Source organism: Ictidomys tridecemlineatus, chromosome 5 (assembly GCF_052094955.1).
Source record: "Ictidomys tridecemlineatus isolate mIctTri1 chromosome 5, mIctTri1.hap1, whole genome shotgun sequence".
Classification (NCBI taxonomy): domain Eukaryota; kingdom Metazoa; phylum Chordata; class Mammalia; order Rodentia; family Sciuridae; genus Ictidomys; species Ictidomys tridecemlineatus.
The window spans coordinates 92,574,967-92,598,314 of record NC_135481.1 but is presented as its reverse complement, the minus strand read 5'-3'; the positions used below and the strand labels follow the sequence as shown (position 1 = coordinate 92,598,314).

At 36.7% G+C, this 23,348-nt stretch overlaps 1 protein-coding gene across 1 annotated transcript; it reads left to right on the top strand.

Annotated features, from left to right (window-relative positions):
• The first annotated feature begins 14,977 nt into the window (after positions 1–14,977).
• Positions 14,978–15,904, top strand: Or4e2 (olfactory receptor family 4 subfamily E member 2). The gene has a single exon (XM_005342164.3). It carries the CDS (start codon positions 14,978–14,980, stop codon positions 15,902–15,904), a length of 927 nt encoding a protein of 308 aa, XP_005342221.2.
• The last annotated feature ends 7,444 nt before the right edge of the window (positions 15,905–23,348 follow it).

Sequence of the window (23,348 nt, the reverse complement as noted above, 5' to 3'; positions counted from 1 at the left end):
CCCAAAATAAAATACCTAGGAATCAACCTAACAAAAGAGGTGAAAGACTTATACAATGAAAACTACAGAACCCTAAAGAGAGATATTGAAGAAGACCTTAGAAGATGGAAAAATATACCCTGTTCATGGATAGGCAGAACTAACATCATCAAAATGGCGATATTACCAAAAGTCCTCTATAAGTTCAATGCAATGCCAATCAAAATCCCAACAGCATTTCTTGTAGAAATAGATAAAACAATCATGAAATTCATATGGAATAACAAAAGACCCAGAATAGCTAAAACAATGCTAAGCAGGAAGAGTGAATCAGGCGGTATAGCGATACCAGACTTCAAACTATACTACAGAGCAATAGTAACAAAAACAGCATGGTACTGGTACCAAAACATGCGGGTGGACCAATGGTACAGAATAGAGGACACAGTAACCAATCCACAAAACTACTACTATCTTATATTTGATAAAGGGGCTAAAAGCACGCAATGGAGGAAGGATGGCATCTTCAACAAATGGTGCTGGGAAAACTGGAAATCCATTTGCATCAAAATGAATCTGAATCCCTTTCTCTCGCCATGCACAAAAGTTAACTCAAAATGGATCAAGGAGCTTGATAAGAGACACGGCGTCTGATAGAAGAAAAAGTTGGTTATGATCTACATACTGTGGGATCGGGCTCCAAATTCCTCAATAGGACACCCATAGCGCAAGAGTTAACAACTAGAATCAACAAATGGGACTTACTCAAACTAAAAAGTTTTTTCTCAGCAAAAGAAACAATAAGAGAGATAAACAGGGAGCCTACATCCTGGGAACAAATCTTTACTCCACACACTTCAGATAGAGCCCTAATATCCAGAGTATACAAATAACTCAAAAAATTAGACAATAAGATAACAAATAACCCAATCAACAAATGGGCCAAGGACCTGAACAGACACTTCTCAGAGGAGGTCATACAATCAATCAACAAGTACATGAAAAAATGGTCACCATCTCTAGCAGTCAGAGAAATGCAAATCAAAACCACCCTAAGATACCATCTCACTCCAGTAAGATTGGCAGCCATCATGAAGTCCAACAACAACAAGTGCTGGAGAGGATGTGGGGAAAAGGGTACACTTGTTCATTGTTGGTGGGACTGCAAATTGGTGCAGCCAATTTGGAAAGCAGTATGGAGATTTCTTGGAAAGCTGGGAATGGAACCACCATTTGACCCAGCTATTCCCCTTCTCGGTCTATTCCCTAAAGACCTAATAAGAGCATGCTACAGGGACACTGCTACATCGATGTTCATAGCAGCACAATTCACGATAGCAAGATTGTGGAACCAACCTAGATGCCCTTCAATAGATGAATGGATAAAAAAATGTGGCATTTATACACAATGGAGTATTACTCTGCATTAAAAAATGACAAAATCATAGAATTTGGAGGGAAATGGATGGCATTAGAGCAGATTATGCTAAGTGAAGCTAGCCAATCTTTAAAAAACAAATGCCAAATGACTCCTTTGATATAAGGGGAGTAACCAAGGACAGGGTAGGGATGAAGAGCTTGGGAAGAAGGTTAACATTAAACAGGGATGAGAGGTGGGAGGGAAAGGGAGTGAGAAGGGAAATCGCATGGAAATGGAAGGCGATCCTCAGGGTTATACAAAAGTACATATAAGAGGAAAGAAGGGGTAAGACAAGATAATACAAGTGGAAGAAATGATTTACAGTAGAGGGGGTAGAGAGAGAAAAGGGGAGGGGAGGGGAGGGGAGGGGGGATAGTAGAGAATAGGATAGACAGCAGAATACATCAGTCACTATAATGGCAATGGAAGGGTAACTGATGTGATACAGCAAGCTGTATAGGGGGTAAAATTGGGAGTTAATAACCCACTTGAATCAAACTGGGAAATATGATATATTAAGAACTATGTAATGTTTTGAACGACCAACAATAAAAAAAAGACTCAATTTATTCTGTATACAAATTGTACCACTTTCGTCTAATGTGATTATTGATACAACTGGAGTGATCATTTTGCTATTTGTCTTCTATTTACTTTGTGTTATTTTTCTTTTCATATAGAGTGTTTTTATATTTTATTTTATACCCAGTATAAAATATCATCTTTATAACTATGCCACTTTATTTTAGCTCTGAGATTTAAAATGTACTTCTCTAATAAAATATACCTTCAAAACATATTATACTATTGTCTGTTTAAGAACTTTTCAAATGTCTGTTTTCTTTTTCCCAGTCTTTTTGTTATTATCTTCTTATATTTTCCTCCTGCATGTGACAAATTCCACAAAACATTATTATTACTTTGGTTTTAAGTAGTCAACACTTTTAAAGAGACTTAAAAACCAATTAGTTGCAAACATTGTGATACTTTTGCCTCATTTGTAGAGATTCCTTACCTAGAAAATCTGTAAGGTATGGAGATTATTATTATTTTTTTACTTTAAGTATTTGCTCAAGAAGTGGACAAAATGAATGAAGAAGTGTCAATCAACTATTTCTGGAAAGGTATTCTGGGTATCTGTGGATTGGCACTCACTTAGGGGGTCAAAGCTGAAGTTTCACTGTTCATGGACTTTGAATCCCTGCTGTGTTCTGTATAGGTTAGCACAGTGGCTACACAAACTGATGCTATGGTAATTGCCAAGGGTTTGGAGCTCTTCCATGTTTAGAGACTGCTGGGTTTATTGTCCACTTATTAAATTACTAAATGAGTAAGACTAATAGCAGGAAGTGCAATGATAGGGAAAACTTTTAATAATACCCCTGAGCATTCTTTGATGGCATGTTCAATTATAGTCATGCAATGATTGCTTTATAATCTTATGTCAGATGGATAAAAACCACAAAGCTTTCAACCCTGAAATTTACCCTTAGCAGAATTTTGTGCTCTATGATTTTACATCACAGGCTTCTGTATCAGGGTATAAGAAGAGGATTGAATCATTAGAGGAGGTATGGAATAGATTGTGTCTGTTGTGAGTTGGCATATTTATTTTAAACAAGTAAGAGGCATAGTTCTTGTCTATAGACATATGTTACTAATTGTACATTGAAGTACATTGCTTTGGACCTTAAAAGAGATCTAGAATTTAATAGAGCTACTGGGTTGATTCATTTGATGATTATGAGTTTTCTTATGCTTCTGCTGTCTCACTTTTATAAAGAGATTATTGTTACTTATTTAAGGTGGATGTGTTGAGGAAAGGAGAAAGGAGATCATATGGTCCTCAAGAGAAGTTTTTCTCCCTAAAGTTAAGTGAACAGCGGCCTTCCTATATACCTAACTTTCACCACGTTCCCATCTTTAAGACCATTGTGAAAAAGGTACTAGTGTTAAAGTTCTTAGAGAAATAGAAGCAAAGTTTCAGAGGGGGAAGATGGGGAGTGGGGTGGCGGGGAATAGAGAGACCTGGCAAGTCCAAAACCAGCAAAGCAGGCAGGCAACCTCGAAATTTCAGCAGGAGTAAATGCCACAGATTGAAGGTGGCCTGAAGGTGGAATTTTTTTTTTCCCTTGAAAACCCAGTCTTTTCTCTTAAGGCTTTCCACTGGATAAAGTCTACCCAAATTATGGAGGGTAATCTGCTTTACTCACAGACTGCTGATATACATTTTAATCGCATTTAAAGAATACCCTTATAGAAACATCTGCGTCACTGTTTGACTAAACATTTGGGTTACCATGGCCTAGCCAAACTGACACATAATATTATCCAGTCATAGTAAGTAAACAAATACAATTATAACCTGCTTTCCATAATATATTTAGTGTATTCAGAGATGTGATATATGAGTTAAAGTCATAAAAAGAAGCAGATTCTAAAAGTTTAGGTATATTAACTTATGAAATAGTCTTCACATAATGTTTATTAATTCAACTGGGCAGCAATAGAACTACCTGGCTTTGATTTGACATGAACTCCTTAAGAACTTATATTTTCTTAGCACAAAAACTTAAACTTAATATTAATGTATGGTCATATCCCCTGTGGTATGCTGTTTACTCATATTACCTAGAAATAAGTGCTTTCCTTCTAAGAAAAATATTTGTTGACTTAATGTCTGACATTTGAGTAACAGATTCTGGGAAGTTCTAAAGGTGCCCCTGATAGCTACTGCTTAAAGTGGCAAGTAGACTTAACTCTACCTTAGTTGTCCAGAAAAAAGAAAAAATAGTTTGAAATAACAAGCCAAAATTTGCAAAAAAGAAATAGAATTTAAAAAATCCAGGGACCAATCTTAAAGGGCGAAACTATTAAATAAAAGCCCCATTACTAATACCCAAATTAAAGCACATTTTATTTAAAAAAATATTTTCCTTCTTGTGTTTTATTTATGAAAGCAATTATGAGAAAAGTGAATGAGGGGATGGGGATGTAGCTCAGTTGGCAGAGTGCTTGTCTTGCATGCACAAGGCCCTGGGTTGATCCTCAGTACCAAAAAAAGTGAATGAAAGAACATAATAATATAGCTATTAGCTGAGCTATCCCTACACAATTGGAGAAAAGTGGTAAGTTTTACCATCTGTTTTTTCCCTTTTTCTTTTTAATGTGGTACTGGGATTAAACCCAGGGCCTCACATGCTGGGCAAGTGACCTACCATTGAGCCCCAATCCCAGCTTACCACCTTTTTACTGGCATTGCTTACTTTACCAATCATCTGTGGGTCTACACATGTCTGCAACTATGTGCATGGCACTGAGCAAGACCCAATTCCAGCCACTTGTCTGCATAAATGTATGTTTAGAAGTTCAACAGAGGGTCTTTTAATTTAGAGTTATTTTAACTTCTCTTCTGTCTTTAGGATCAGCATTTTAAAAATAATATTTTAGCTGTAGGTAGACACAATACCTTTATTTTATTTGTTTTTATGTGGTGCTGGGGATTGAATCCAGTGCCTCACGCATGCTAGACAAGTTCTCTACCACTAAGCCACAACCCCAACCCCAATTTCTATGAAGGTACCTTTCTACACACACATACACACACACACACACACACACACACAGTGAGTGTGGATATATATATATATATATATATATATATATATATATATAAACACTATATAATATTTTATATCTATCTATATCTATATCTGCAAGGGACTCCTTACTGTCACTATAGAAAATCCAACCTTTCTGTGCTCTGAAAGTCAGCATAAAGATCAGATTCAAAGTTGGGTGTGGTGGCACACACCTGTAATTTCAGCAATTTGGGAAGCTGAGGCAGGAGGACCACCACAAGTTCAAGGTCAGATTGGGTACTTAGTGAGATCCTGTCTCAAAATAAAATAAGAAAGGAGGACTGGGGTTTAGATCAGTGGTAGAACACTCCTGGGTTCAATCCCCAGGAATTTCTGGAGAAGACAAGGACTCCAGCTGAGGCATGGTGATTTTTTTCAGTCCATCCTGGGCTTCTCTATTCAAGGTTACTCTCTGGGACATAACTCACCATGACTACATCCCTGTTACATGATGTTGAAGGCTTTTTCTGTAAGCAGCGATGAGGACATCATTTGGTTGTTGTCCTAAACAACCTTCACCTCTGAAAGCTCAGGGAAATTTTTCTCAGAGTTTCCTTTCCCTGTTTTGATTTGCAACCAAAAAAAAAAAAAATCTCCTTATATACTGTGAAGCCTCAAGTCTTTAAAAAAAATTAAAAAAAATGGGATACAATAGGCTGAAAAGGATAAAATCTTTAAAAAGAAACAAAACACAATATACTAAAATTCAAAATTCAACCTAAGTCAACTCTGAAGCCAACTTCTGAGTAGTGGAAAGACCTAGGAGATTAGAATGCAGTTCCAAACCTGCCATGCAAAAGCTGGGCAAGCCATCAAACATCCCTGAAATGCAGCTGCACTCCATTTTATTAGGGAAATAAAGCTGTTAAAAGTTTAAAACATCTACCTTGTTTCTTCTTTAGGGTTTAAGCCCTGACATTCCAATCACCGAAGGCCGGCCGTTCTCTCATAACATATCCATCTAGGCAAGTCTCAGCAACTCAGAATTTTACAGATACATTTGAAGCTAAAATGGCAGTCCATGATGGAAACTCATGTTCCTATGAGCAAAAGGAGCTTTCTTGAGGTGTGTTCTTGCCAAGGGTTGAGCCTGCAGTGCTGAAATAGAGATCAGATTGAAACAGAGAAAGGAAGCAGAGACAGGTAGGGTTTGGGATGGTTTTGATGAGAGGAAGAACCAGTAGGGTTAAACTGGGGAGCCTGAAAGTGAAGGAGTCTGATCCCTGGCCAGTCACTATACTTTTCAGAGGAGTGATTTCTTTCTTTCTTTCTTTTTAAAAAGATGTTTATTTTTTAGTGATAGGTGGACACAATATCTTTATTTTATTTTTATGGGGTGCTGAGTATCGAACCCAGTATCTCACGCAGGCTAGGTGAGCATTCTGCCTCTGAGCCACAACTCCAGCCCGGAGGAGTGATTTCAAAAAAGGAAAGTTGTTCCTGTCTACACTGTGGAACAAGTAATTCCAGAGCTTGTGGGAGAGAGATACAAAGGCAGCAAAAGGAGAGAAAGGAACAAATTTTCATTGACCTCCGTCCTGTTTGACAAAAACCAATACACACAGCACACACCAATAGGTACAATACTCAACGTCCATTGGGGATTCTAGTCTTTGTAGTTCAATTGCCCCATTGCAGATTAGAGTTCTACTTATGGTCTAAAAACATGGAGAATCACTTTGATTCACAGATCAACTTGTCCCACAAAATTCAGAACTTTTTGTTTCTTATTTGTAATGTTTAACTTTTTTTTCCAATTAGCAAATACTGAGTGAGTTTCTCCTATGTGCCAAGTACTTTACTATGTAGATTGGAAATGAATTCGATATTTCCCTTCCTTCAAGGGGTGCATAGTTGACTCTTGTTTCTCCTAAAGGCCACTTTATGTTTGTTTGTTTTTTACTTAGTCTATTTTAAGCAGCATGGCAGAGTGGCTGAGGGTGTGGGTGCTGGAAAGTTCAAATTCCATTTCAGCCACTTGCTGACTGAGTGACCCAAGTGAATTACTTACCTCTGCTTATACTTTGGAAATCTGTTTAGCAACATTGTAGTTTGGGACACAAATTTTGAGCTAGTAAATTCACTTATAGTAATGTACTCCTAAATGAATAATTTATAATATTGGAGAAGTTTTAATCTTTCAGAAGCATTTTTGGAGTTACTACCATGCACTTTCCTAGAAACTTTGGCTATTTCATTGAATGAAAAAAAGATCCCTGCCTTTGTCACATTTACTTTCTGGTAGCAGGATACAGAAAAATAATAAACAATAAGCTAATTACATAAATGAATTACATAGTATTCTAGAAGGTGATTGGTGCTTTTAAAAAGAAAAAAGTAGATCAAGGTAAGAAAAATTGTAAGTGCTGGGGATTCTGGGTGGGTTTCAGTTTTAAATACATGCATCGACATAAACTGAGAAAGTGATGTTTGGGCAAAGACAGTAAGAGGTGAGGGAGCTGACTATGGGATATCTGGGGAAGAGAATCTGAATAGAGGAAGAAGGCAGTGAGTGCAAAGGTCCTAATGTGGGACTGTGCTTCAAGTATTTGAGGACTACTGATGAGAATAAGAGCTGGAGCCGAGCGAAGCAACAAAGTGGAGAGAGGTAGGAGACAAGAAGGTCATAGAGGTGATGGATATCTGTATCATTTAGTCACTGTGAAGACTTTACTTTTACAATGAATGAATAGGAAGCCATTGAGAGTCTTTGATTAGTAGAATGACATGGTATGAACTGTGTTAAATTTTTTTGTTTTGTTTTTGTAGACAGACACAATACTTTTATTTTATTTGTTTATTTTTATGTAGTGCTGAGGATTGAACCCAGTGCCTCACACATGCCAGGCAAGCACTCTGCCACTGAGCTACATCCCCAGCCCTGAACTGTGTGTGTGTGTTTTTTTTTAAAATACATTTTCTTTTAGGTATAGATAAACACAATACCTTTATTTATTTTATGTGGTGCTGAGTACCTCGAAGCGCTCCACCACTGAGCCACAACCCCAGCTCTGAACTGTGTTCAGAGGATTTCTCCCTGTTTATGTTAAAGACAGATTATTATTATTATTATTATTATTATTATTATTATTACCATTGTTATTATTATTTTGGTATTGGGGGTTGAATCCAGGGGCACTCAACCACTGAGCCACATCCCCAGCCCTATTTTGTATTTCATTTAGAGACAGGTTTTCACTGAGTTGCTTAGTGTTTTGCTTTTGCTGAGGCTGGCTTTGAACTCATGATCCTCCTGTCTCAGCCTCACAAGACACTGGAATTACATGTGCGTGCCACCATACCTGGCTATATTATTATTTTTAATAATGAAAGTAGAAACATCATGACAGCACAGGGGGCAAGGGGTAGGTACATTCTGATACGTATATGCACATGATGAAATGTCATTTAGACACATGCTTAAAAGACTGAGTGAAGGGCTGGAGTTTTGGCTCAGAGATAGAATGCTCTCCTTCCATGCATGAGGCACCGGATTGGATTCTCAGTAACACATAAAAATAAAATAAAGATATTGTGTCCACCTATAACTAAAAAATAAATATTTTAAAAAAGAGTGAAAAATAGAATATAAAATCGTGTGTTTGTAATAAAAATAGAACAAATTAAAGTCTACAGTATGATAATAACAATCAAGCTAGGTTGTGGGACTATGGGTATTCCTCCCATTAGATTTTTCTTTATGTAGTCATGCTGATTTTCTAAGAAGAACTTATGTCCAGATGAATGTGGTGTTAAGGTAAGGGTCAAGCCAAGAGAAGCAGAGGCCAAAAGTCCAGGTTCAGCAAGTTGAGGGTAGAAGATACTGACCACCTAGAGGGGTGAGTTCAGTTGGAGACTTGGAGAACAGAGGAACAAAGGTGTCAGAGGACTGGATGGGCAGCATTTGTTTGCTACTAATACAGTTGCATTTGCGGCTTTTCAGTTCTTTGAGCTCTCTGTGAGTGGTGGTCTACTACTACTAAGTCAATAAAAAAGACTTTTACCAGGTCTGGTGGTGCACACCTGTAATGCCACCTATTGGGGAGATTGAGGCAGGAGAATCGCAAGTTTAAGGTCAGCTTGGACAAGTTAGTGAAATCCTGTCTCAAAAAATAATAAGGGATGTTACTCATTGATACAGCATGTACCTAGCATGTGCAAGGTCCTGGGTTCCATCCTAGTACTGAATAAAAAAAATTAAAAAAAAGAAGCAGATCTTTCTTTCTTTCTGTGCTGGGGGTTGAACCCAGGGCTTTGTGTACTCTACTGCTGAGTTATATCCTCAGCCTCAAAGAGGCATTTTTAACTCAAGGATTTGAATTTTGTATTTTCTACTTAATATCCTTATTTTGCAAGCCCTACATTTAACTTCTTTCTATATGAAAGACTCCATCTGTCAAGTTATTCATCTGTGTGTTCACTGGGTGATTCAAAGAGTCAAAATTGATGTGTTCACAGAAACACAGCACTGCTCAGATGTCACTAACAACATCTTTGTGGGCACATTTCTTTTCCTCAGGTTTATGGTCCATTCCAACACAACTCACTTTTCCAAAATTTTTATTATGCTTCCTAAGCTATCTAGATTATTATTTTAAAAAAACTTTCAGGGGATAGGAAAGAGAAGAAAAAACTAGTATGATGGAGGTCAAGGACTGGGAAAGAATGGTGAAGTAGACAAAGTTGTGAGGGAAAGGTTGAAGGAGCTACTATTCGACTCTTAGAAGAATAGAATCTTTAAAAAATTTTTTTTTGTTTGGGTATACTGGGGATTGAACCCAGAGGTGCTTTACCACTGAGCTTCACCCCCAGCCCTTTTTATTTTATTTTGAGACAGAGTATTGCTAAGTTGCTGAGGGTCTTGCTAAATTGCTAAGGCTGGCCTCAAACTTGTTCTCCTGTCTCAGCCTCCTGAGTCACTGGGATTATAGGTGTACACCAAGGCATCTGGCTGGCAGAATAAAATCTTAAGGGAGAGCGATGTAGCTTAGTGATATAGCGCTTGTCTAGGATGTAGGAGGCCCTGAGTTTGATCCCTAGTACTGCAAAATAAACAAACAGAATATAATCTTAAAATACCAGGGGCTAGTGATGTAGTTTAGGCATAAAGCACATATATGCTCAGGGCCATGGGTCTAATCCTAGTAACTCCTTGCAAAAAACTCAACAAACAATCAAACAAACAACAACAACAACAACAACAACAAAAAACAGAAGAAGGTGATAAGTCTCCACTTTCAACAGGAACTGTATTCTTGTTTATCATTTTCAATTATGTGTGTTTTTTTTTTTAAAAAACAAATCTTTAGGGTAGAAACTGCTCAGCATTTCTGCAGTGGCTTCTATTCTCCTGGAGTAGGATCTTAGTCACTGACAAAAATATTGTGGGCTGACTGTTGGGATCTCATCCCCTAATGAACCCAAGTGTTGGGGAAGTGGCCTTAAAGACCGGCCTAGCCCCTGCCTTCAAGGGGTTAATATTTGGAGAGGCAGACGATAATTCATGCATGCAAATAGTTTGGATAAATCCAGTGCTATAAAGAAGATGAACCAGGTAATGTGTAATCGGGAGGTGTTTTTTTGTTCTTTGTAACAATCAGGAAGGTCTCCATGAGAGATATCTGGGACCTTAACATTGGGAAAGGAGAGCCAAGAGAAGATCTGAGGGAATAATTTTTCATGTGCTAAGATCCTGCTCTGACACTCACTTAATCTTGTTAACTTCCTTCTTTTTTTTGTTGTTTGGTGCTGGTGATGGAACCCAGGGTCTCAGTGTGTTAGGCAAGGATCTACCACTGAGTTACATCCCCATTCCCTCATTTATCTTTCATCTGCTTTTCATGGCCTGGGTTTTAGGCTGCCGAAACTTACATGACCTACATTTTCACTTAGGGAAACTTTATTCGACATTTTTTCTCAGGGTTGTCTTAGTTATCAATGAAAATGACCAAATTTTTATGCACTTCAAGTGCAGGCAATATGTTAAGCTTTTCTGTTACAGTTCTATGAAGCAGGGTTGAGTACTTTTATTTGTACAGATGTGAAAAATGAAGGCCAGAAAGGCCAAGCTATTTTTCCCAAGTTAAATAATCTCAGAGTCAAAATCTAGAACTAAAACTCCTTTTTTCCGCTAACACTGTATAGGTTGCTCTGGTAACGAAGATGTAACAGATGCCATCTGCTGCTGGGAAACAGCCTAGGGACATCAAGGGGATTATCTTGGTTTTGTAAATTTAGGCGTATCCCAAGATTCATACTACCTGTTAGATTTTTCTACAAAAGTAAAATGTGCACGATGAGCTTCAATTTTTAATGATGATCTTCTGTGCCATGGAGACCCTGAAGCCTGAAATTCTCCCCATTCCCTGCTTTTCAGTCCTTCCAACAAGAGACTCAGTCGTCATTCATACATATATATATGTGTGTGTGTATGTATATATATATATATATATATTCAGATATATGTATATATAATTATACAGAAGAAATAGATTTAGTTCCCATTTTATAGCTCAGAAAACTAAGGTTCATGGAAGTAAACGCTAAAGATCAGTCACTTGAATGCACTGTATATATTTTTATGAATAGCTTATGTCTTTTTCTTTCTCATTGAAAGTAAAAAAGTTCTTGTTTCTCTGTTTTAATACATTGCTGACCAAGAGTATATGGGAAAGATCCTCAGTAGCTCAGTGGTAGGGTGCTGGCCTAGTATGAACAAAGCCTTGGATTCAATTCCCAATCCATTAAAAATCCACAAACAAACAAACCAAAAAACAAAGAGTAAAAATACTCAAAACATAATCTCTTAGACACAGAAGGGAAAAATTGCTTATAATTCCACAAAATCAGAAATTTAATTTCCTGTTCTTTTCTCCTATGCATTCTTTTAATACTTTGGTTTTTTAAAAATCATGCTTAATACATAAACTTAAATAATTACAGAATATAATGTGAAAATTAATAAAACTTTAATATTCTTTTCAATTCCACCCTTCAGGAGGTAACCTATGTTAAAATTGGTGTGTATTCTTCACTATCTATCTTTTATCCTTTAGGATTAAATATGTACAAACATAATTCATGAATCCACAAATATATTTGAATTTGTTCAAGGGTACGTACATACATAGATGCATCACATTTATGTATATGTGTGTACATACCCACAAATCTCTGACTCCTTCCTTTATTTCTTTTTTTCATTCATTCTTTTATTCCTTCTTCCAGGTGTAAAATGTTTTCATAATAAACTCTTTTTACTTGACAATATGCTGTTGACATTCCTTCAAGTTAGTAATTTGTGATTTTGACTATATATTGGAATCATTAAGGAACTTTAACAGTCCTGATGGATCCGACTCCCAGAGATTCTGAATTATGTATTGTGAGCCTGGGGCATCAAAATTTGCAAACATTCCTTAAGTGGTTTTAATATGTAGCCATGTGAGAATCACTGCTTTAGGTTAATACACATAGATCTAACTCATTCTTATTAATGGCTCCATAATACTCCATACTATTAAAAGTATTTACCTATTCCTCTGTTGATGAACATTCAGTTTGTTTCCAATATCTTGTTTTACTAAAAATGCTTAAAAATGTATCTTTAGTTACCAGTTTCTTTATTTCTGTAAAACATAGTCCTAGAACTAAAATTCCTTGGTCTAAAGTTATAAACATTTAAAAATTTAATTGGTCCTGCCAGATTATTTTCCAAAGAGTCTTAATAATACTTATTTTTAGTAGCAGCATGTGAAGAGTGCTTTATAGTTTTGTCAATTTGATGAAAGACAAAATGTATTTTTTTCACGTATTACTAAAGTTGAACATTTATTCATATTTACGTCTCACAAGTGTTTCCCTTTTCTTTTCCTATTTGAATTCTTTGCTCATTTTCAATTGAGTCATTTGTCTTTTCTTATCAAGTTTTGAGATCCTTGAAGATAGTAATGTTTTCTATTTTTAGACATTCATGTTTTAATATTTTCTTCTGATTTGCTGTTTGTCTTTTGATAACAATACACTACATATATTTCAAATTGTTGAGAATGTATTATTAAAGCTTATATGTATTATATTTCAAAGTCTTTTCATGTTGGTAATCTTTTGTCACTATCATTCTTTCTATTGAAAATTTTAATTATTGCATTGTAATTATATGTAACAGTGGGATTCATTTTGCCATATTTGTACATGCATATAACATCCTTTGATCAATCTCATTCCCCAGAACCTTCCCTTACCTTCTCTTTCCTGCCCTGATTGACTTGCTGTTCTCGACTCACCTCCTTCTATCATTATTATTTCAATTAGTTATCACTATCATTCTTAATGGTTGTATACAATTCTAGTCAAGTTCCACTACTGTTAGGTTTTTAAAAATAACATGATAGTTAATGTTTCCTTGATTTTTGCTTTTTCTGTGTTTGGATGCTTTAGGAGATTCCTAAAAGTGAATTAATTGGATGGAGTGCTTTTTGTTTTTTTTTGCTTGTGTGATATGTGATGATTATTTCCCAAAATGTTATAGTTTTTAGCCAGCCAACCACTATGGAACTAGAGGTAATATGACTTTAGTATTTGAACAATAGTATCTCCTAGAGGACAAATCATATTACACTATTAAAAATATTAAGTTATTTAAGTAACTTATTAACACCATTCTGAAGGAAGGATTGGATTCTTTTTTAAAATTTGGTTTGGTTGAAATAAAAATATTTTTGCCTACTTGCTGCATGTAAAACATCTACTGAGTGCTGTGAGTAGTAAATCACATGTGTTTATTACTTTTTAAGAAAAAGTTTAATTTTATTGTGAGCTAAATTACATCTCTATTTTACTTTCCTTTACACTCAAGTACCATAAAAGAAATATGAAAGGGAAAAGGTAAGCTTTGGTCACATGAGGAAAGTTTTCTTAAAGGTTATGCTCTTTGAGAGAGTCCAAGATAAAAGATGAATACGATTTTATTAGTTAGCAATGAGGTGAGGAGAGTATACTTGGTTACAGGATATGTTTTTCTTTTTTTTAAAAAATTTGTTTTTTTTTAGATATACATGACAGTAGACTGAATTTTGTCATATTATACATACATGGAGTAAAATTTATTCTAATTAGGATCCTATTCTTGTGGCTGTACACGGTGCGGAGTTGCCCTGGTTGTGTATTCAAATACAAGGATAGGAAAGTTATGTCTGATTAATTCTACTATCCTTCCTATTCCTCTTCCCACTCCCTTCCCTTCATGCCCCTTTGTTTAATCCAATGGGCTTCTTCTATTCTTCCCTTTCCCATCCTCCCACAGGATGTGTTTTCTGAGTGGAAGGAAAATAATAAATTAAAACAAAGATTTTGAAAAATAGGTAGGTGGAGGTAGCATGCCTGGAGCAGAGCAAATTGCTTGGTTGGGGAGAAGAAAACAAATAAAAAATACAACACATTAAAAAAGTTAAGCATGCAATAAACCATTATAGGTTTTGAACGTGCATTTAATTTGATAGTAAGTTAAATACTGAGTGATTTTATTTAGGGATTATATGTTTTTGGAGTGTTAATTTGATTCTATCAATGGATTAGTCTGAAATGAAAAGAGCCATTTAACTAATGGGTAAGGGTTTGGGGGAGTTTATTTATTCTTGTCAAATCTCACTGATCTCATCTGCAAGATAGGAGCAATTATGCCTAAATAGAATGGTGTACATGAAGTGCTTAGCCTGGCTCCTGATATGTAGTGGGCATGTTGTAATAATTATTATTAAGTTAGTCCTATATCCTATAAGCCTTATAATAAATAAGCATTTTAGATAGGAACATCTTAATAAATAAGCATTTTATACAGGAACACAATATCATTTCAATGAGTTCCATTCCCATAATGTCAAAGTTAAATTAACTTTCACCCTCTTTCCCCTGCAAGTTCCTTTGGAAAGCTCATTGGATGGGAGCTCTAAACCAAACAAGAGTGCCTGAATTTGTCTTCTTGGGACTCACTGACAACTGGGTGCTGGAGATACTGTTTTTCGTGGCATTCTCAATCACTTATGCGCTCACCCTTTTGGGGAACACTCTCATCATTGTTACCATTTTCTTTACTCCACGTCTCCATACCCCCATGTATTTCTTCCTGAGCAATCTGTCCTTAATTGACATCTGCCACTCATCTGTCACCGTGCCTAAGATGCTGGAGGGTTTGCTTTTGGAGAGAAAGACCATTTCCTTTGAAAACTGCATTGCACAGCTCTTCTTCCTACATCTTTTTGCCTGTGCTGAGATCTTTCTGTTGACCATCATGGCGTATGATCGTTACGTAGCTATCTGCACTCCATTACACTACCCCAATGTAATGAACATGAGGGTCTGCGTACAGCTTGTCTTTGCTCTCTGGTTGGGGGGCACTGTTCACTCACTAGTGCAGACCTTCTTGACCATTCGTCTGCCCTACTGTGGCCCCAACATTATTGACAGCTACTTCTGTGATGTGCCTCCCGTCATCAAGCTGGCCTGCACAGACACGTACCTCACAGGAATGCTGATCGTGTCCAATAGTGGAACCATCTCTCTCACTTGTTTCCTGGCTTTAGTCACTTCCTACACAGTCATCCTGGTTTCCCTTCGAAAGCAGTCAGCTGAAGGACGTCGGAAAGCCCTGTCTACCTGCTCAGCCCACTTCATGGTGGTCGCTCTTTTCTTTGGGCCATGTATCTTCCTCTACACTCGGCCAGACACCAGCTTCTCCATTGACAAGATGGTGTCTGTCTTCTACACTGTGGTCACCCCTTTGCTGAATCCTCTCATTTATACCTTAAGGAATGAGGAGGTAAAAAGTGCCATGAAGCAGCTCAGGCAGAGACAAGTCTTTTCATGAAATCATACATCCTGGGTATTGGGATTACAGACAGAATTGTGGCCACATCCTTCATGAGAAAGAAAAAAGCAAAAAAAAAAAAAAAAAAAAAAAAGAAAGAAAAGAAGAAGATGGATTGGGGCAGGGCAGACTTCTGCATTGAAGAGAGAGACGCTTATTAATCATTTAAATAAAGGAAAAGTTTGTAGTGGAACGTGTAAGGAAAAAGATCCCTGAAAATGTTCAAGAATACTTTACCAGTGAAAGAATACCATGGAGAACCCAGTTCAGTTTCATTGTGGGGAACAGGTGCCTCGGTGAGGAGCTCCCCTCCTGATACTTACAATGGTTTCAGTTTTGCTTTCAAACACATTTTCAATAAAATAAACAAGGCTTTACTTACTCATGTCGAATTACACTTTTGAATGTGCACCTCTCATTATGTCTAGAACTATTTTACACTTTGTATAATACTTTGATTTTGAAAGCAGGGTAAAGATGTGTGAAGAGCTTATTTTCAAAGTAAACTTTATTCAGGTAAAATTTATGTTACATAGGATGTGCACATTTTAATTGTACAGTTTGACAGATTTTTTTTTTTTGCAGGGGATGTGGTCTTTCTGTGTTGCCTAGGTTGGTCGCAAACTTGTGCTGATGCTGAAACAACAGGCATGTGCCACCACGCCTGGCTCAGTTTGATGTTTTGACAGGGGTACACATACACACATGTAACAGCCTCTCCAATCAAGATATAAAGCACTTTTACCACCCCAAAGTTTTATTGAGGCCCTTCCATCTCCATACAAGTATCTGATTTTTGTCATTATAGATAAGTTTTTGACATGAACGAGTGCTGGATTTAAAAAAAAAATTTGTTCTAATTAGTTGTACATGACAGAAGAATGCATTTTGACACATCATACCTAAATGGAGTATAACTTCTCATTCTTCTGGTTGTACATGATGCAGAGTTACACTGGTTATGTAATCATATATTCACATAAGCTAATACTATCTAATTCATTTTATTATCCTTCCTACTCCCACACCTCCTCCCCTCCCTTCACTTCCCTCTATCTAATCCAAAGTAACTCTATTCTTCTCTAGCCCCTCCCCTTTTATTGATCTAACATCCACATTTCAGAGAAAACATTCAACCTTTGGTTTTTGGGGGCTGGCTTATTTTGCTTAGCATGATATTTTCTAGCTCCATCCATTTATTGGCAAATGCCATCATTTCATTCTTCTTTCTGGCTGATTAATATTCCATTGTGTATATATACCACATTTTCTTGAGAGTTTGTTTGGAGCTTCTATCAGGAGAGTGCAGCTACTTGTATACCCTTAACTGAAGAACAGTCCTTTGGGAGGGAAGCACAGGGAGCGGTGAGGGAGAAAGGGGACACCAGCTTAGCCAGCCAGATCAGCCGAATCAACCCTGGCGATCAGTGGGGTGACAGATGTCGCAGCCAGATCGCCCTCACATCTACTACATTTTCTTTATCCATTCATCTGTTGAAGGACACCTCGGTTGATTCCATCGCTTAAATATTGTGAATCAAGCTGCTACAAACATTGATGTGGCTGTGTCACTGTAGTATGTTGATTTTAAGTCCTTTGGGTATAGATGAAGGTGTGGGATAGCTGGGTCAAATGGTGTTTTCATTACAAGTTTTCTGAGGAATCTCCATACTGCTTTCCATAATGGTTGCACCAATTTGCTGTCCCACCAGCAATGTGTGAGTGTACCTTTCTGCCCATCCTCACCAACATTTATTGTTGCTTATATTCTTTATAATTGCCATTCTGACTGGAGTGAGATGAAATCTTAGAGTAGTTTTGATTTGCATTTCTAGAGATGTTAAACATTTTTTCATATATCTCTGAATGGGATAGTTTTCCTGATTTCTCTTTCAGTGGATTCATCACTTATGTATAGGAACACAATTGATTTATAGATATTAATTTTGTTTTCTGCTACTTTACTGAATCCATTTATGAGTTCTAAAATGTTTTTGGTGGATTTGTTTTGGATCTTCTAAACATAGAATCATGTCATTGACAATCAGTGATAGCTTGAGTTCTCTTCCTATTCGTATCCCTTTAGTTTTTTTCTTCTGTCTAAATGCTCTAGCTAGAGTTTCAAGGACAGTGTTGAATAAAAGCAGTGAAAGAGGGCCTCCTTGCCTTGTTGCAGTTCTTAGAGGGAATGCTTTTACTTTTTCTCCATTAAGAATGATGTTGTGGGTGCTGAGGTTGTGGCTCAGTGGTAGAGCACTTGTCCGGCATGTGTGAGGCCCTGGGTTTGATCCTCAGCACCACATATAAATAAATAAAATAAAAGGTTCATTTACAACTAAAAAATTAAAAAAAGAATGATGTTGGGGGTCTGGGGTTGTGGCTTGGCAGTAGAGTGCTCACCTAGCCCGTGCAGGGGCCTGGATTCAATCCTCAGCACCACACAAAAATCAATAAATAAAACAAAGGTATTGTGTATTGTCCAACTACAACTAAAAAAAAAAATGATGTCGGGCTGAGGATATAGCTCAGTTGGTAGAGCGCTTGTCTCACATGCACAAGGCCCTAGGTTCAATCCCCAGCACCACAAGGGAAAAAAAAATGATGTTGGCCTTGGGCTAAGCATAGATAGCCTTTACAACATTGAGGTATGTTTGTACTATCCCTAGTTTTCTAGTGTTTTGGATATGGAGGGGTGCTATATTTGTCAAATGCTTTTTATGCATCTATTAAGATGATCATATGATTCTTGTATTTAAGTATGTTGATATGATGAATGACATTTATCAATTTCCATATGTTGAACCAACCTTGCTTCTCTGGGTTGAACGCCCTTTATCCTGGTGCACTATCTTTTTAATGTGTTTTTGTATGCAATTTGCCAGAAATTTACTGAGAATTTTCTATGTTCATCAGGGATATTGGTTTGAAGTTTTCTTTTCTTGATGTGTCTTTTGTCTGGTTTTGGTATCAGGATGATATAAGCTTTATAAAATGAATTTGGAAGGACTCCCTCCTTTTCTATTTCATGGGATAATTTGAGGAATATTGGTGTAAGTTCTTTTTTAAAGGTCTTGTACAGCTTGACTGAAAATCTATCTGGTCCTGAACTTTTTTCTTTTGGTACAGGGATTGAACTCAGGGGCACTTAACTTCTACTAATCTACATTCCCATCCCTATTTTGTATTTTATTTAGAGACAGGGTCTGAGTTGCTTAGCACCTGGCTTTTGCTGAGGCTGGTTTGAACTCACCATCCTCCTGCCTCAGCCTCCTGAGCCTCTGGGATTAAAGGTGTGCACCACCGTGCCCAGATCTGGGCTTTTCTTAATTGGTAGGCTTTTGATGGCATCTTCTATTTCATTGCTTGAAACTGATCTGTTTAAATTGTGTAAGTCCTCCTAATTCAGTTTGGTAGGATATTTGTCTCTAGAAATTTTTTGATGTCTTCAAGATTTTCTATTTTATGGAAGTTTAAATTTTCAAAATAGTTTCTGTTTATCTTTTGTATTTCAGTAATGTTGTTGTATTATTTCCTTTTCATCATGGGCTTTAGTAATTTGAGTTATCTGTCTCTTTCTCTTCATTAGCGTGGCTAAGGATTTATCAACTTTATTTATTTTTTTCAAAAAGCCATGGCTTTTAAAGATACCAGAAAGACACCACCACCAGCCGCTATGTGAAATTGCTGGTGATTGTGTGAACTGACTTGATCAGAGGCATAAAGGAAAAGAATCTCAAGTGAAAGGACCTGTTCACTTGCCTATCAAGACATTGAGAATCACTACAAGAAAAATGCCTGCAGTGAAGGTTCCAAGACATGGGATTGTGTCCAGATGATAATTCATCCACAGGCGACTAATTGACTTGCACAGTCCTTCTGAGGTTGTTAAGCAGATTACTTTCATCAGTATTGAGCAAGGTATGGAGGCTGAAGTCACTATCACAGATGTCTAAGTCAACTATTTTAATAAATTGATTAAAAAATGATTTGTTAAAAAACTGATTTCATAAGCAGTCAAACCCAGTGGTGCATGCCTATAATCTCAGATACTTGGGAAGCTGAGGCAGAAGGATTGGGAGTTCCAGGCCAGACTCAGCAATTTAGTCAGACCCTGTATTAAAATAAAAAGTAAAAAGAGATGGGGATGCAGTGGTAGAGTGCTCCTGGGTTCAATCCTCACTACTTTAAAAAAGATTCAGAAAATGATTTGAAATATCAGTTTTTGTTTTTGATGGTTGTAATAGCAAGTATATTCAGAACAAAAAAATTCTGTATTAAAAGAGAGTACAGATCTATATCTCATGTGACTGGTCTCTGTTGTAATATTATATAAGATTACGTGCAAAAACTAATTCTGTCCGAAGTTCTATGTTTGTATAAGTTCAAGCTTTTGCTAGGTACTAGATAAAAGTATTTATTACGAAGCATCCATTTGTATCTTCTAACATTGATTCTTTTTTTTTTTTTAAAGATAGAGTGAGAGAGAGGAGAGAGAGAATTTTTAATATTTATTTTTTAGTTCTCGGTGGACACAACATCTTTGTTGGTATGTGGTGCTGAGGATCGAACCCGGGCCGCACGCATGCCAGGCGAGCGCGCTACCGCTTGAGCCACATCCCCAGCCCTAACATTGATTCTTTTCATCCCATAACACATAGTGGTCTAGATGGTTTTTCTTAAACATAGTGTACATACAAGTTACCTGGGGGCTTTTTAAAATGCAGGTTTTGATTGAGAACATATGGATTGGAGCCTGAGATTCTGCATTTCTAACAAGCTTCTAGGTGATGCTGGTCTGAAGACCATAAGTGCAAGTCTCCATAAAACAATCCTGTAACTTTTCTCAATCCTTCCATACCCAAGGCTTGTATATAATGCTTTTGAATTTCTAGGTTGTTTTTACTTAGTAATATGAATGAAAAAAATAGGAGTCAGAATACACAATTTGTACTTCTTTTATTTTATAAAAATGTTAATATCAAAATATAGGAAACTGTACTGTTAAATAAAACGGAAATAAAAATTTGTAAGGATTGAGCAATGCATGTTTCAGAAAATAGTGATGAGCTAGTTATTATAATTAAAAACTAAATTTAGCTTGAACATATTGGAATTCTAGATTTAAAAATAAATAAAGGAATACAGATGGTGTGCTAGGCATAGAGCAAGGGTTCCACAAAGATGGGTACAACCTAATCCTTGGTACCTGTCAATGTGTTGCATGGCAAAGGGGAATTAACATTGTAGATTGAATTAAATTTGCTAATCAGATGGCCCTGAGACAGGGCTAATAGCCTGCATTTTCCATGGACCCACTTTCATCACAAGGACTCTTAAAGATGGGAGAAGGAGCAGAATAAGAGAATCAGAGGGGGACCTGGCCATGGACAGGGTGGAGAGATTTCCAAATTGTAGACTTTGAAGATGAAGGAAGTGGGCCACTAGCCCAGGAATGCAAGTGGCTACTAAAAGCAGCAAAGAAAAGAAAATGGATTTTCTCTTTGCATCTTCAAAAGTAATGCAGCTCTGTTGACAACTTGATTTTAGCCCAGCAAAGTTTTGTATTGAAAACATGTGCTACAGAACTGTAAGATGATATTTTTTTTGCTTTAAGTTACTAAGTTTGTGGTTATTTGTTATAGCAGCAGTAGAAACTCAATAGAGATCTCCCCCCCCCAATACAGGAAGCATATGTGCCTCTATGAAAAAACTACAAAGCTATGCTAAAGAAACTTGAAGAGACGGAAATATGTTTATGTTTTTTTGCATAGGCATAAAAACATTGTTAATGTAATGGACTTTCTTCAATAAACTTATAAATTTGGTGTATAGTACTTATCATAAAAAGCCTACAAGATATTTTGTGTAAAAATTCCAGGAATATTCTAAAGTTTACTTAGAAAAGAAATACAGGTGGAAATAGTTAAGAGTAGGGCATGGACTTATATGATTTCAGAACTATTGATCTCCTCAATTTACTAGTTTCACTCATTAGGATGAAGGATCTCAGTTAATTGTAGAATGGGCATTCATCAGAAGAGAGTTCCATGAAAAATTTCTTAGGTGGGAGGACGACATACTGTGACTGAGGGAAGTAGGAGAAAATATAAATGAGGCCTCTATAAATGGTCAGAGGGCTACTATACAAAATAGTTATAATATCAACTTTATTGAAACTGATGCAATGAAGTAGAGTATACTGATACTAAAACTATAACTGATATTCCTTAGCTTATTCTGAAAGGCATTTGGAATGAATGGAGGCCTTTGGTTGTGTCAGTCAGCTTTTCATTGCTGTGACAGAATGTCCGACACAAACAACTTAAAGGAAGAAAGATTTATTTTGTCTCATGGTTTCAGTCCATGGTCAGCTGGCTCCATTGTTTTGGGCCTGAGGTGGGGAAGAATATGATGGCAGAAGGGGATGGCAGAGGAAAACGGTTCATCCTGTGGCGTCCAAGAAGCAGAGGAAGAGACAGAGAGGAAGGGACTAGGGACAAGCTATGGTCACTAAGGAGATGCTCCCAAGGACATATTCTATATCTAGGTTTTACTTCCTATGATTTCTACCACCTCCCAATAGTCCATTCAACTATAAATCTCTCAATGGCTTAATCCATTGATGTGGTCAGAGACCTCAAAATCTAATCACTTTTCCAAATCCTTACCCCTGAACATTGTTGCACTGGGGAAACCAAGCCTTCAGCATGCATGAATCATTTGGGGGACACTTAATATCCAAACTATAACAGGTCATTATTTTATAATTATTCTGTTCACTTGTATAAATGGTGCTTATTATGGAGATCAGGACTCCAGATAATGTGAACATCCGTCCATCATAGGCACACACAATACAGAGTGACTGACTCATTAACCTTAACTAAAAGTCAATGAAAGATTGAAACGAAATAAGTACTCAAGTGGAAAAAGAGCCAGTAGCAATTTTCAAAGCAAATCAGGAGAAGATCATGAAATATTTAAATATCACTACTTGCAAATTGACAAACAAGTGTAGAATATTGTCAATCCCATACGATTCTCACATAAACCCACATTAGTTTTACTTATCTATTATGCAATAAAGCTCAGATATTATTACCTTACACAAGTTGAAAACTGAGAAAAATGATCTTTGCCATCTGGACTTCTATATGCAAAAGTATTCATATACATTATTATCTCTCATGCATAAATAAATTCTCAGTGCTTTGTTTATTTGTTTTATGGAAACACTGGTTTCTATAGTCTATAACCAGAAGATTGTTGCAGTCTGAGAAATTTAACGGTTGAATAAAAGTTGCTGAACAAATTTTTATATTGATAAATAATGGCCTCCCTTTCTCCTTTAAGTAAGTCAACTACAAAGCCAAGACATTTTCATTTTATTCTTTATTTTCTGTTAATGTAATGAGTGACTCAATACATTTTAATATTATCCCTG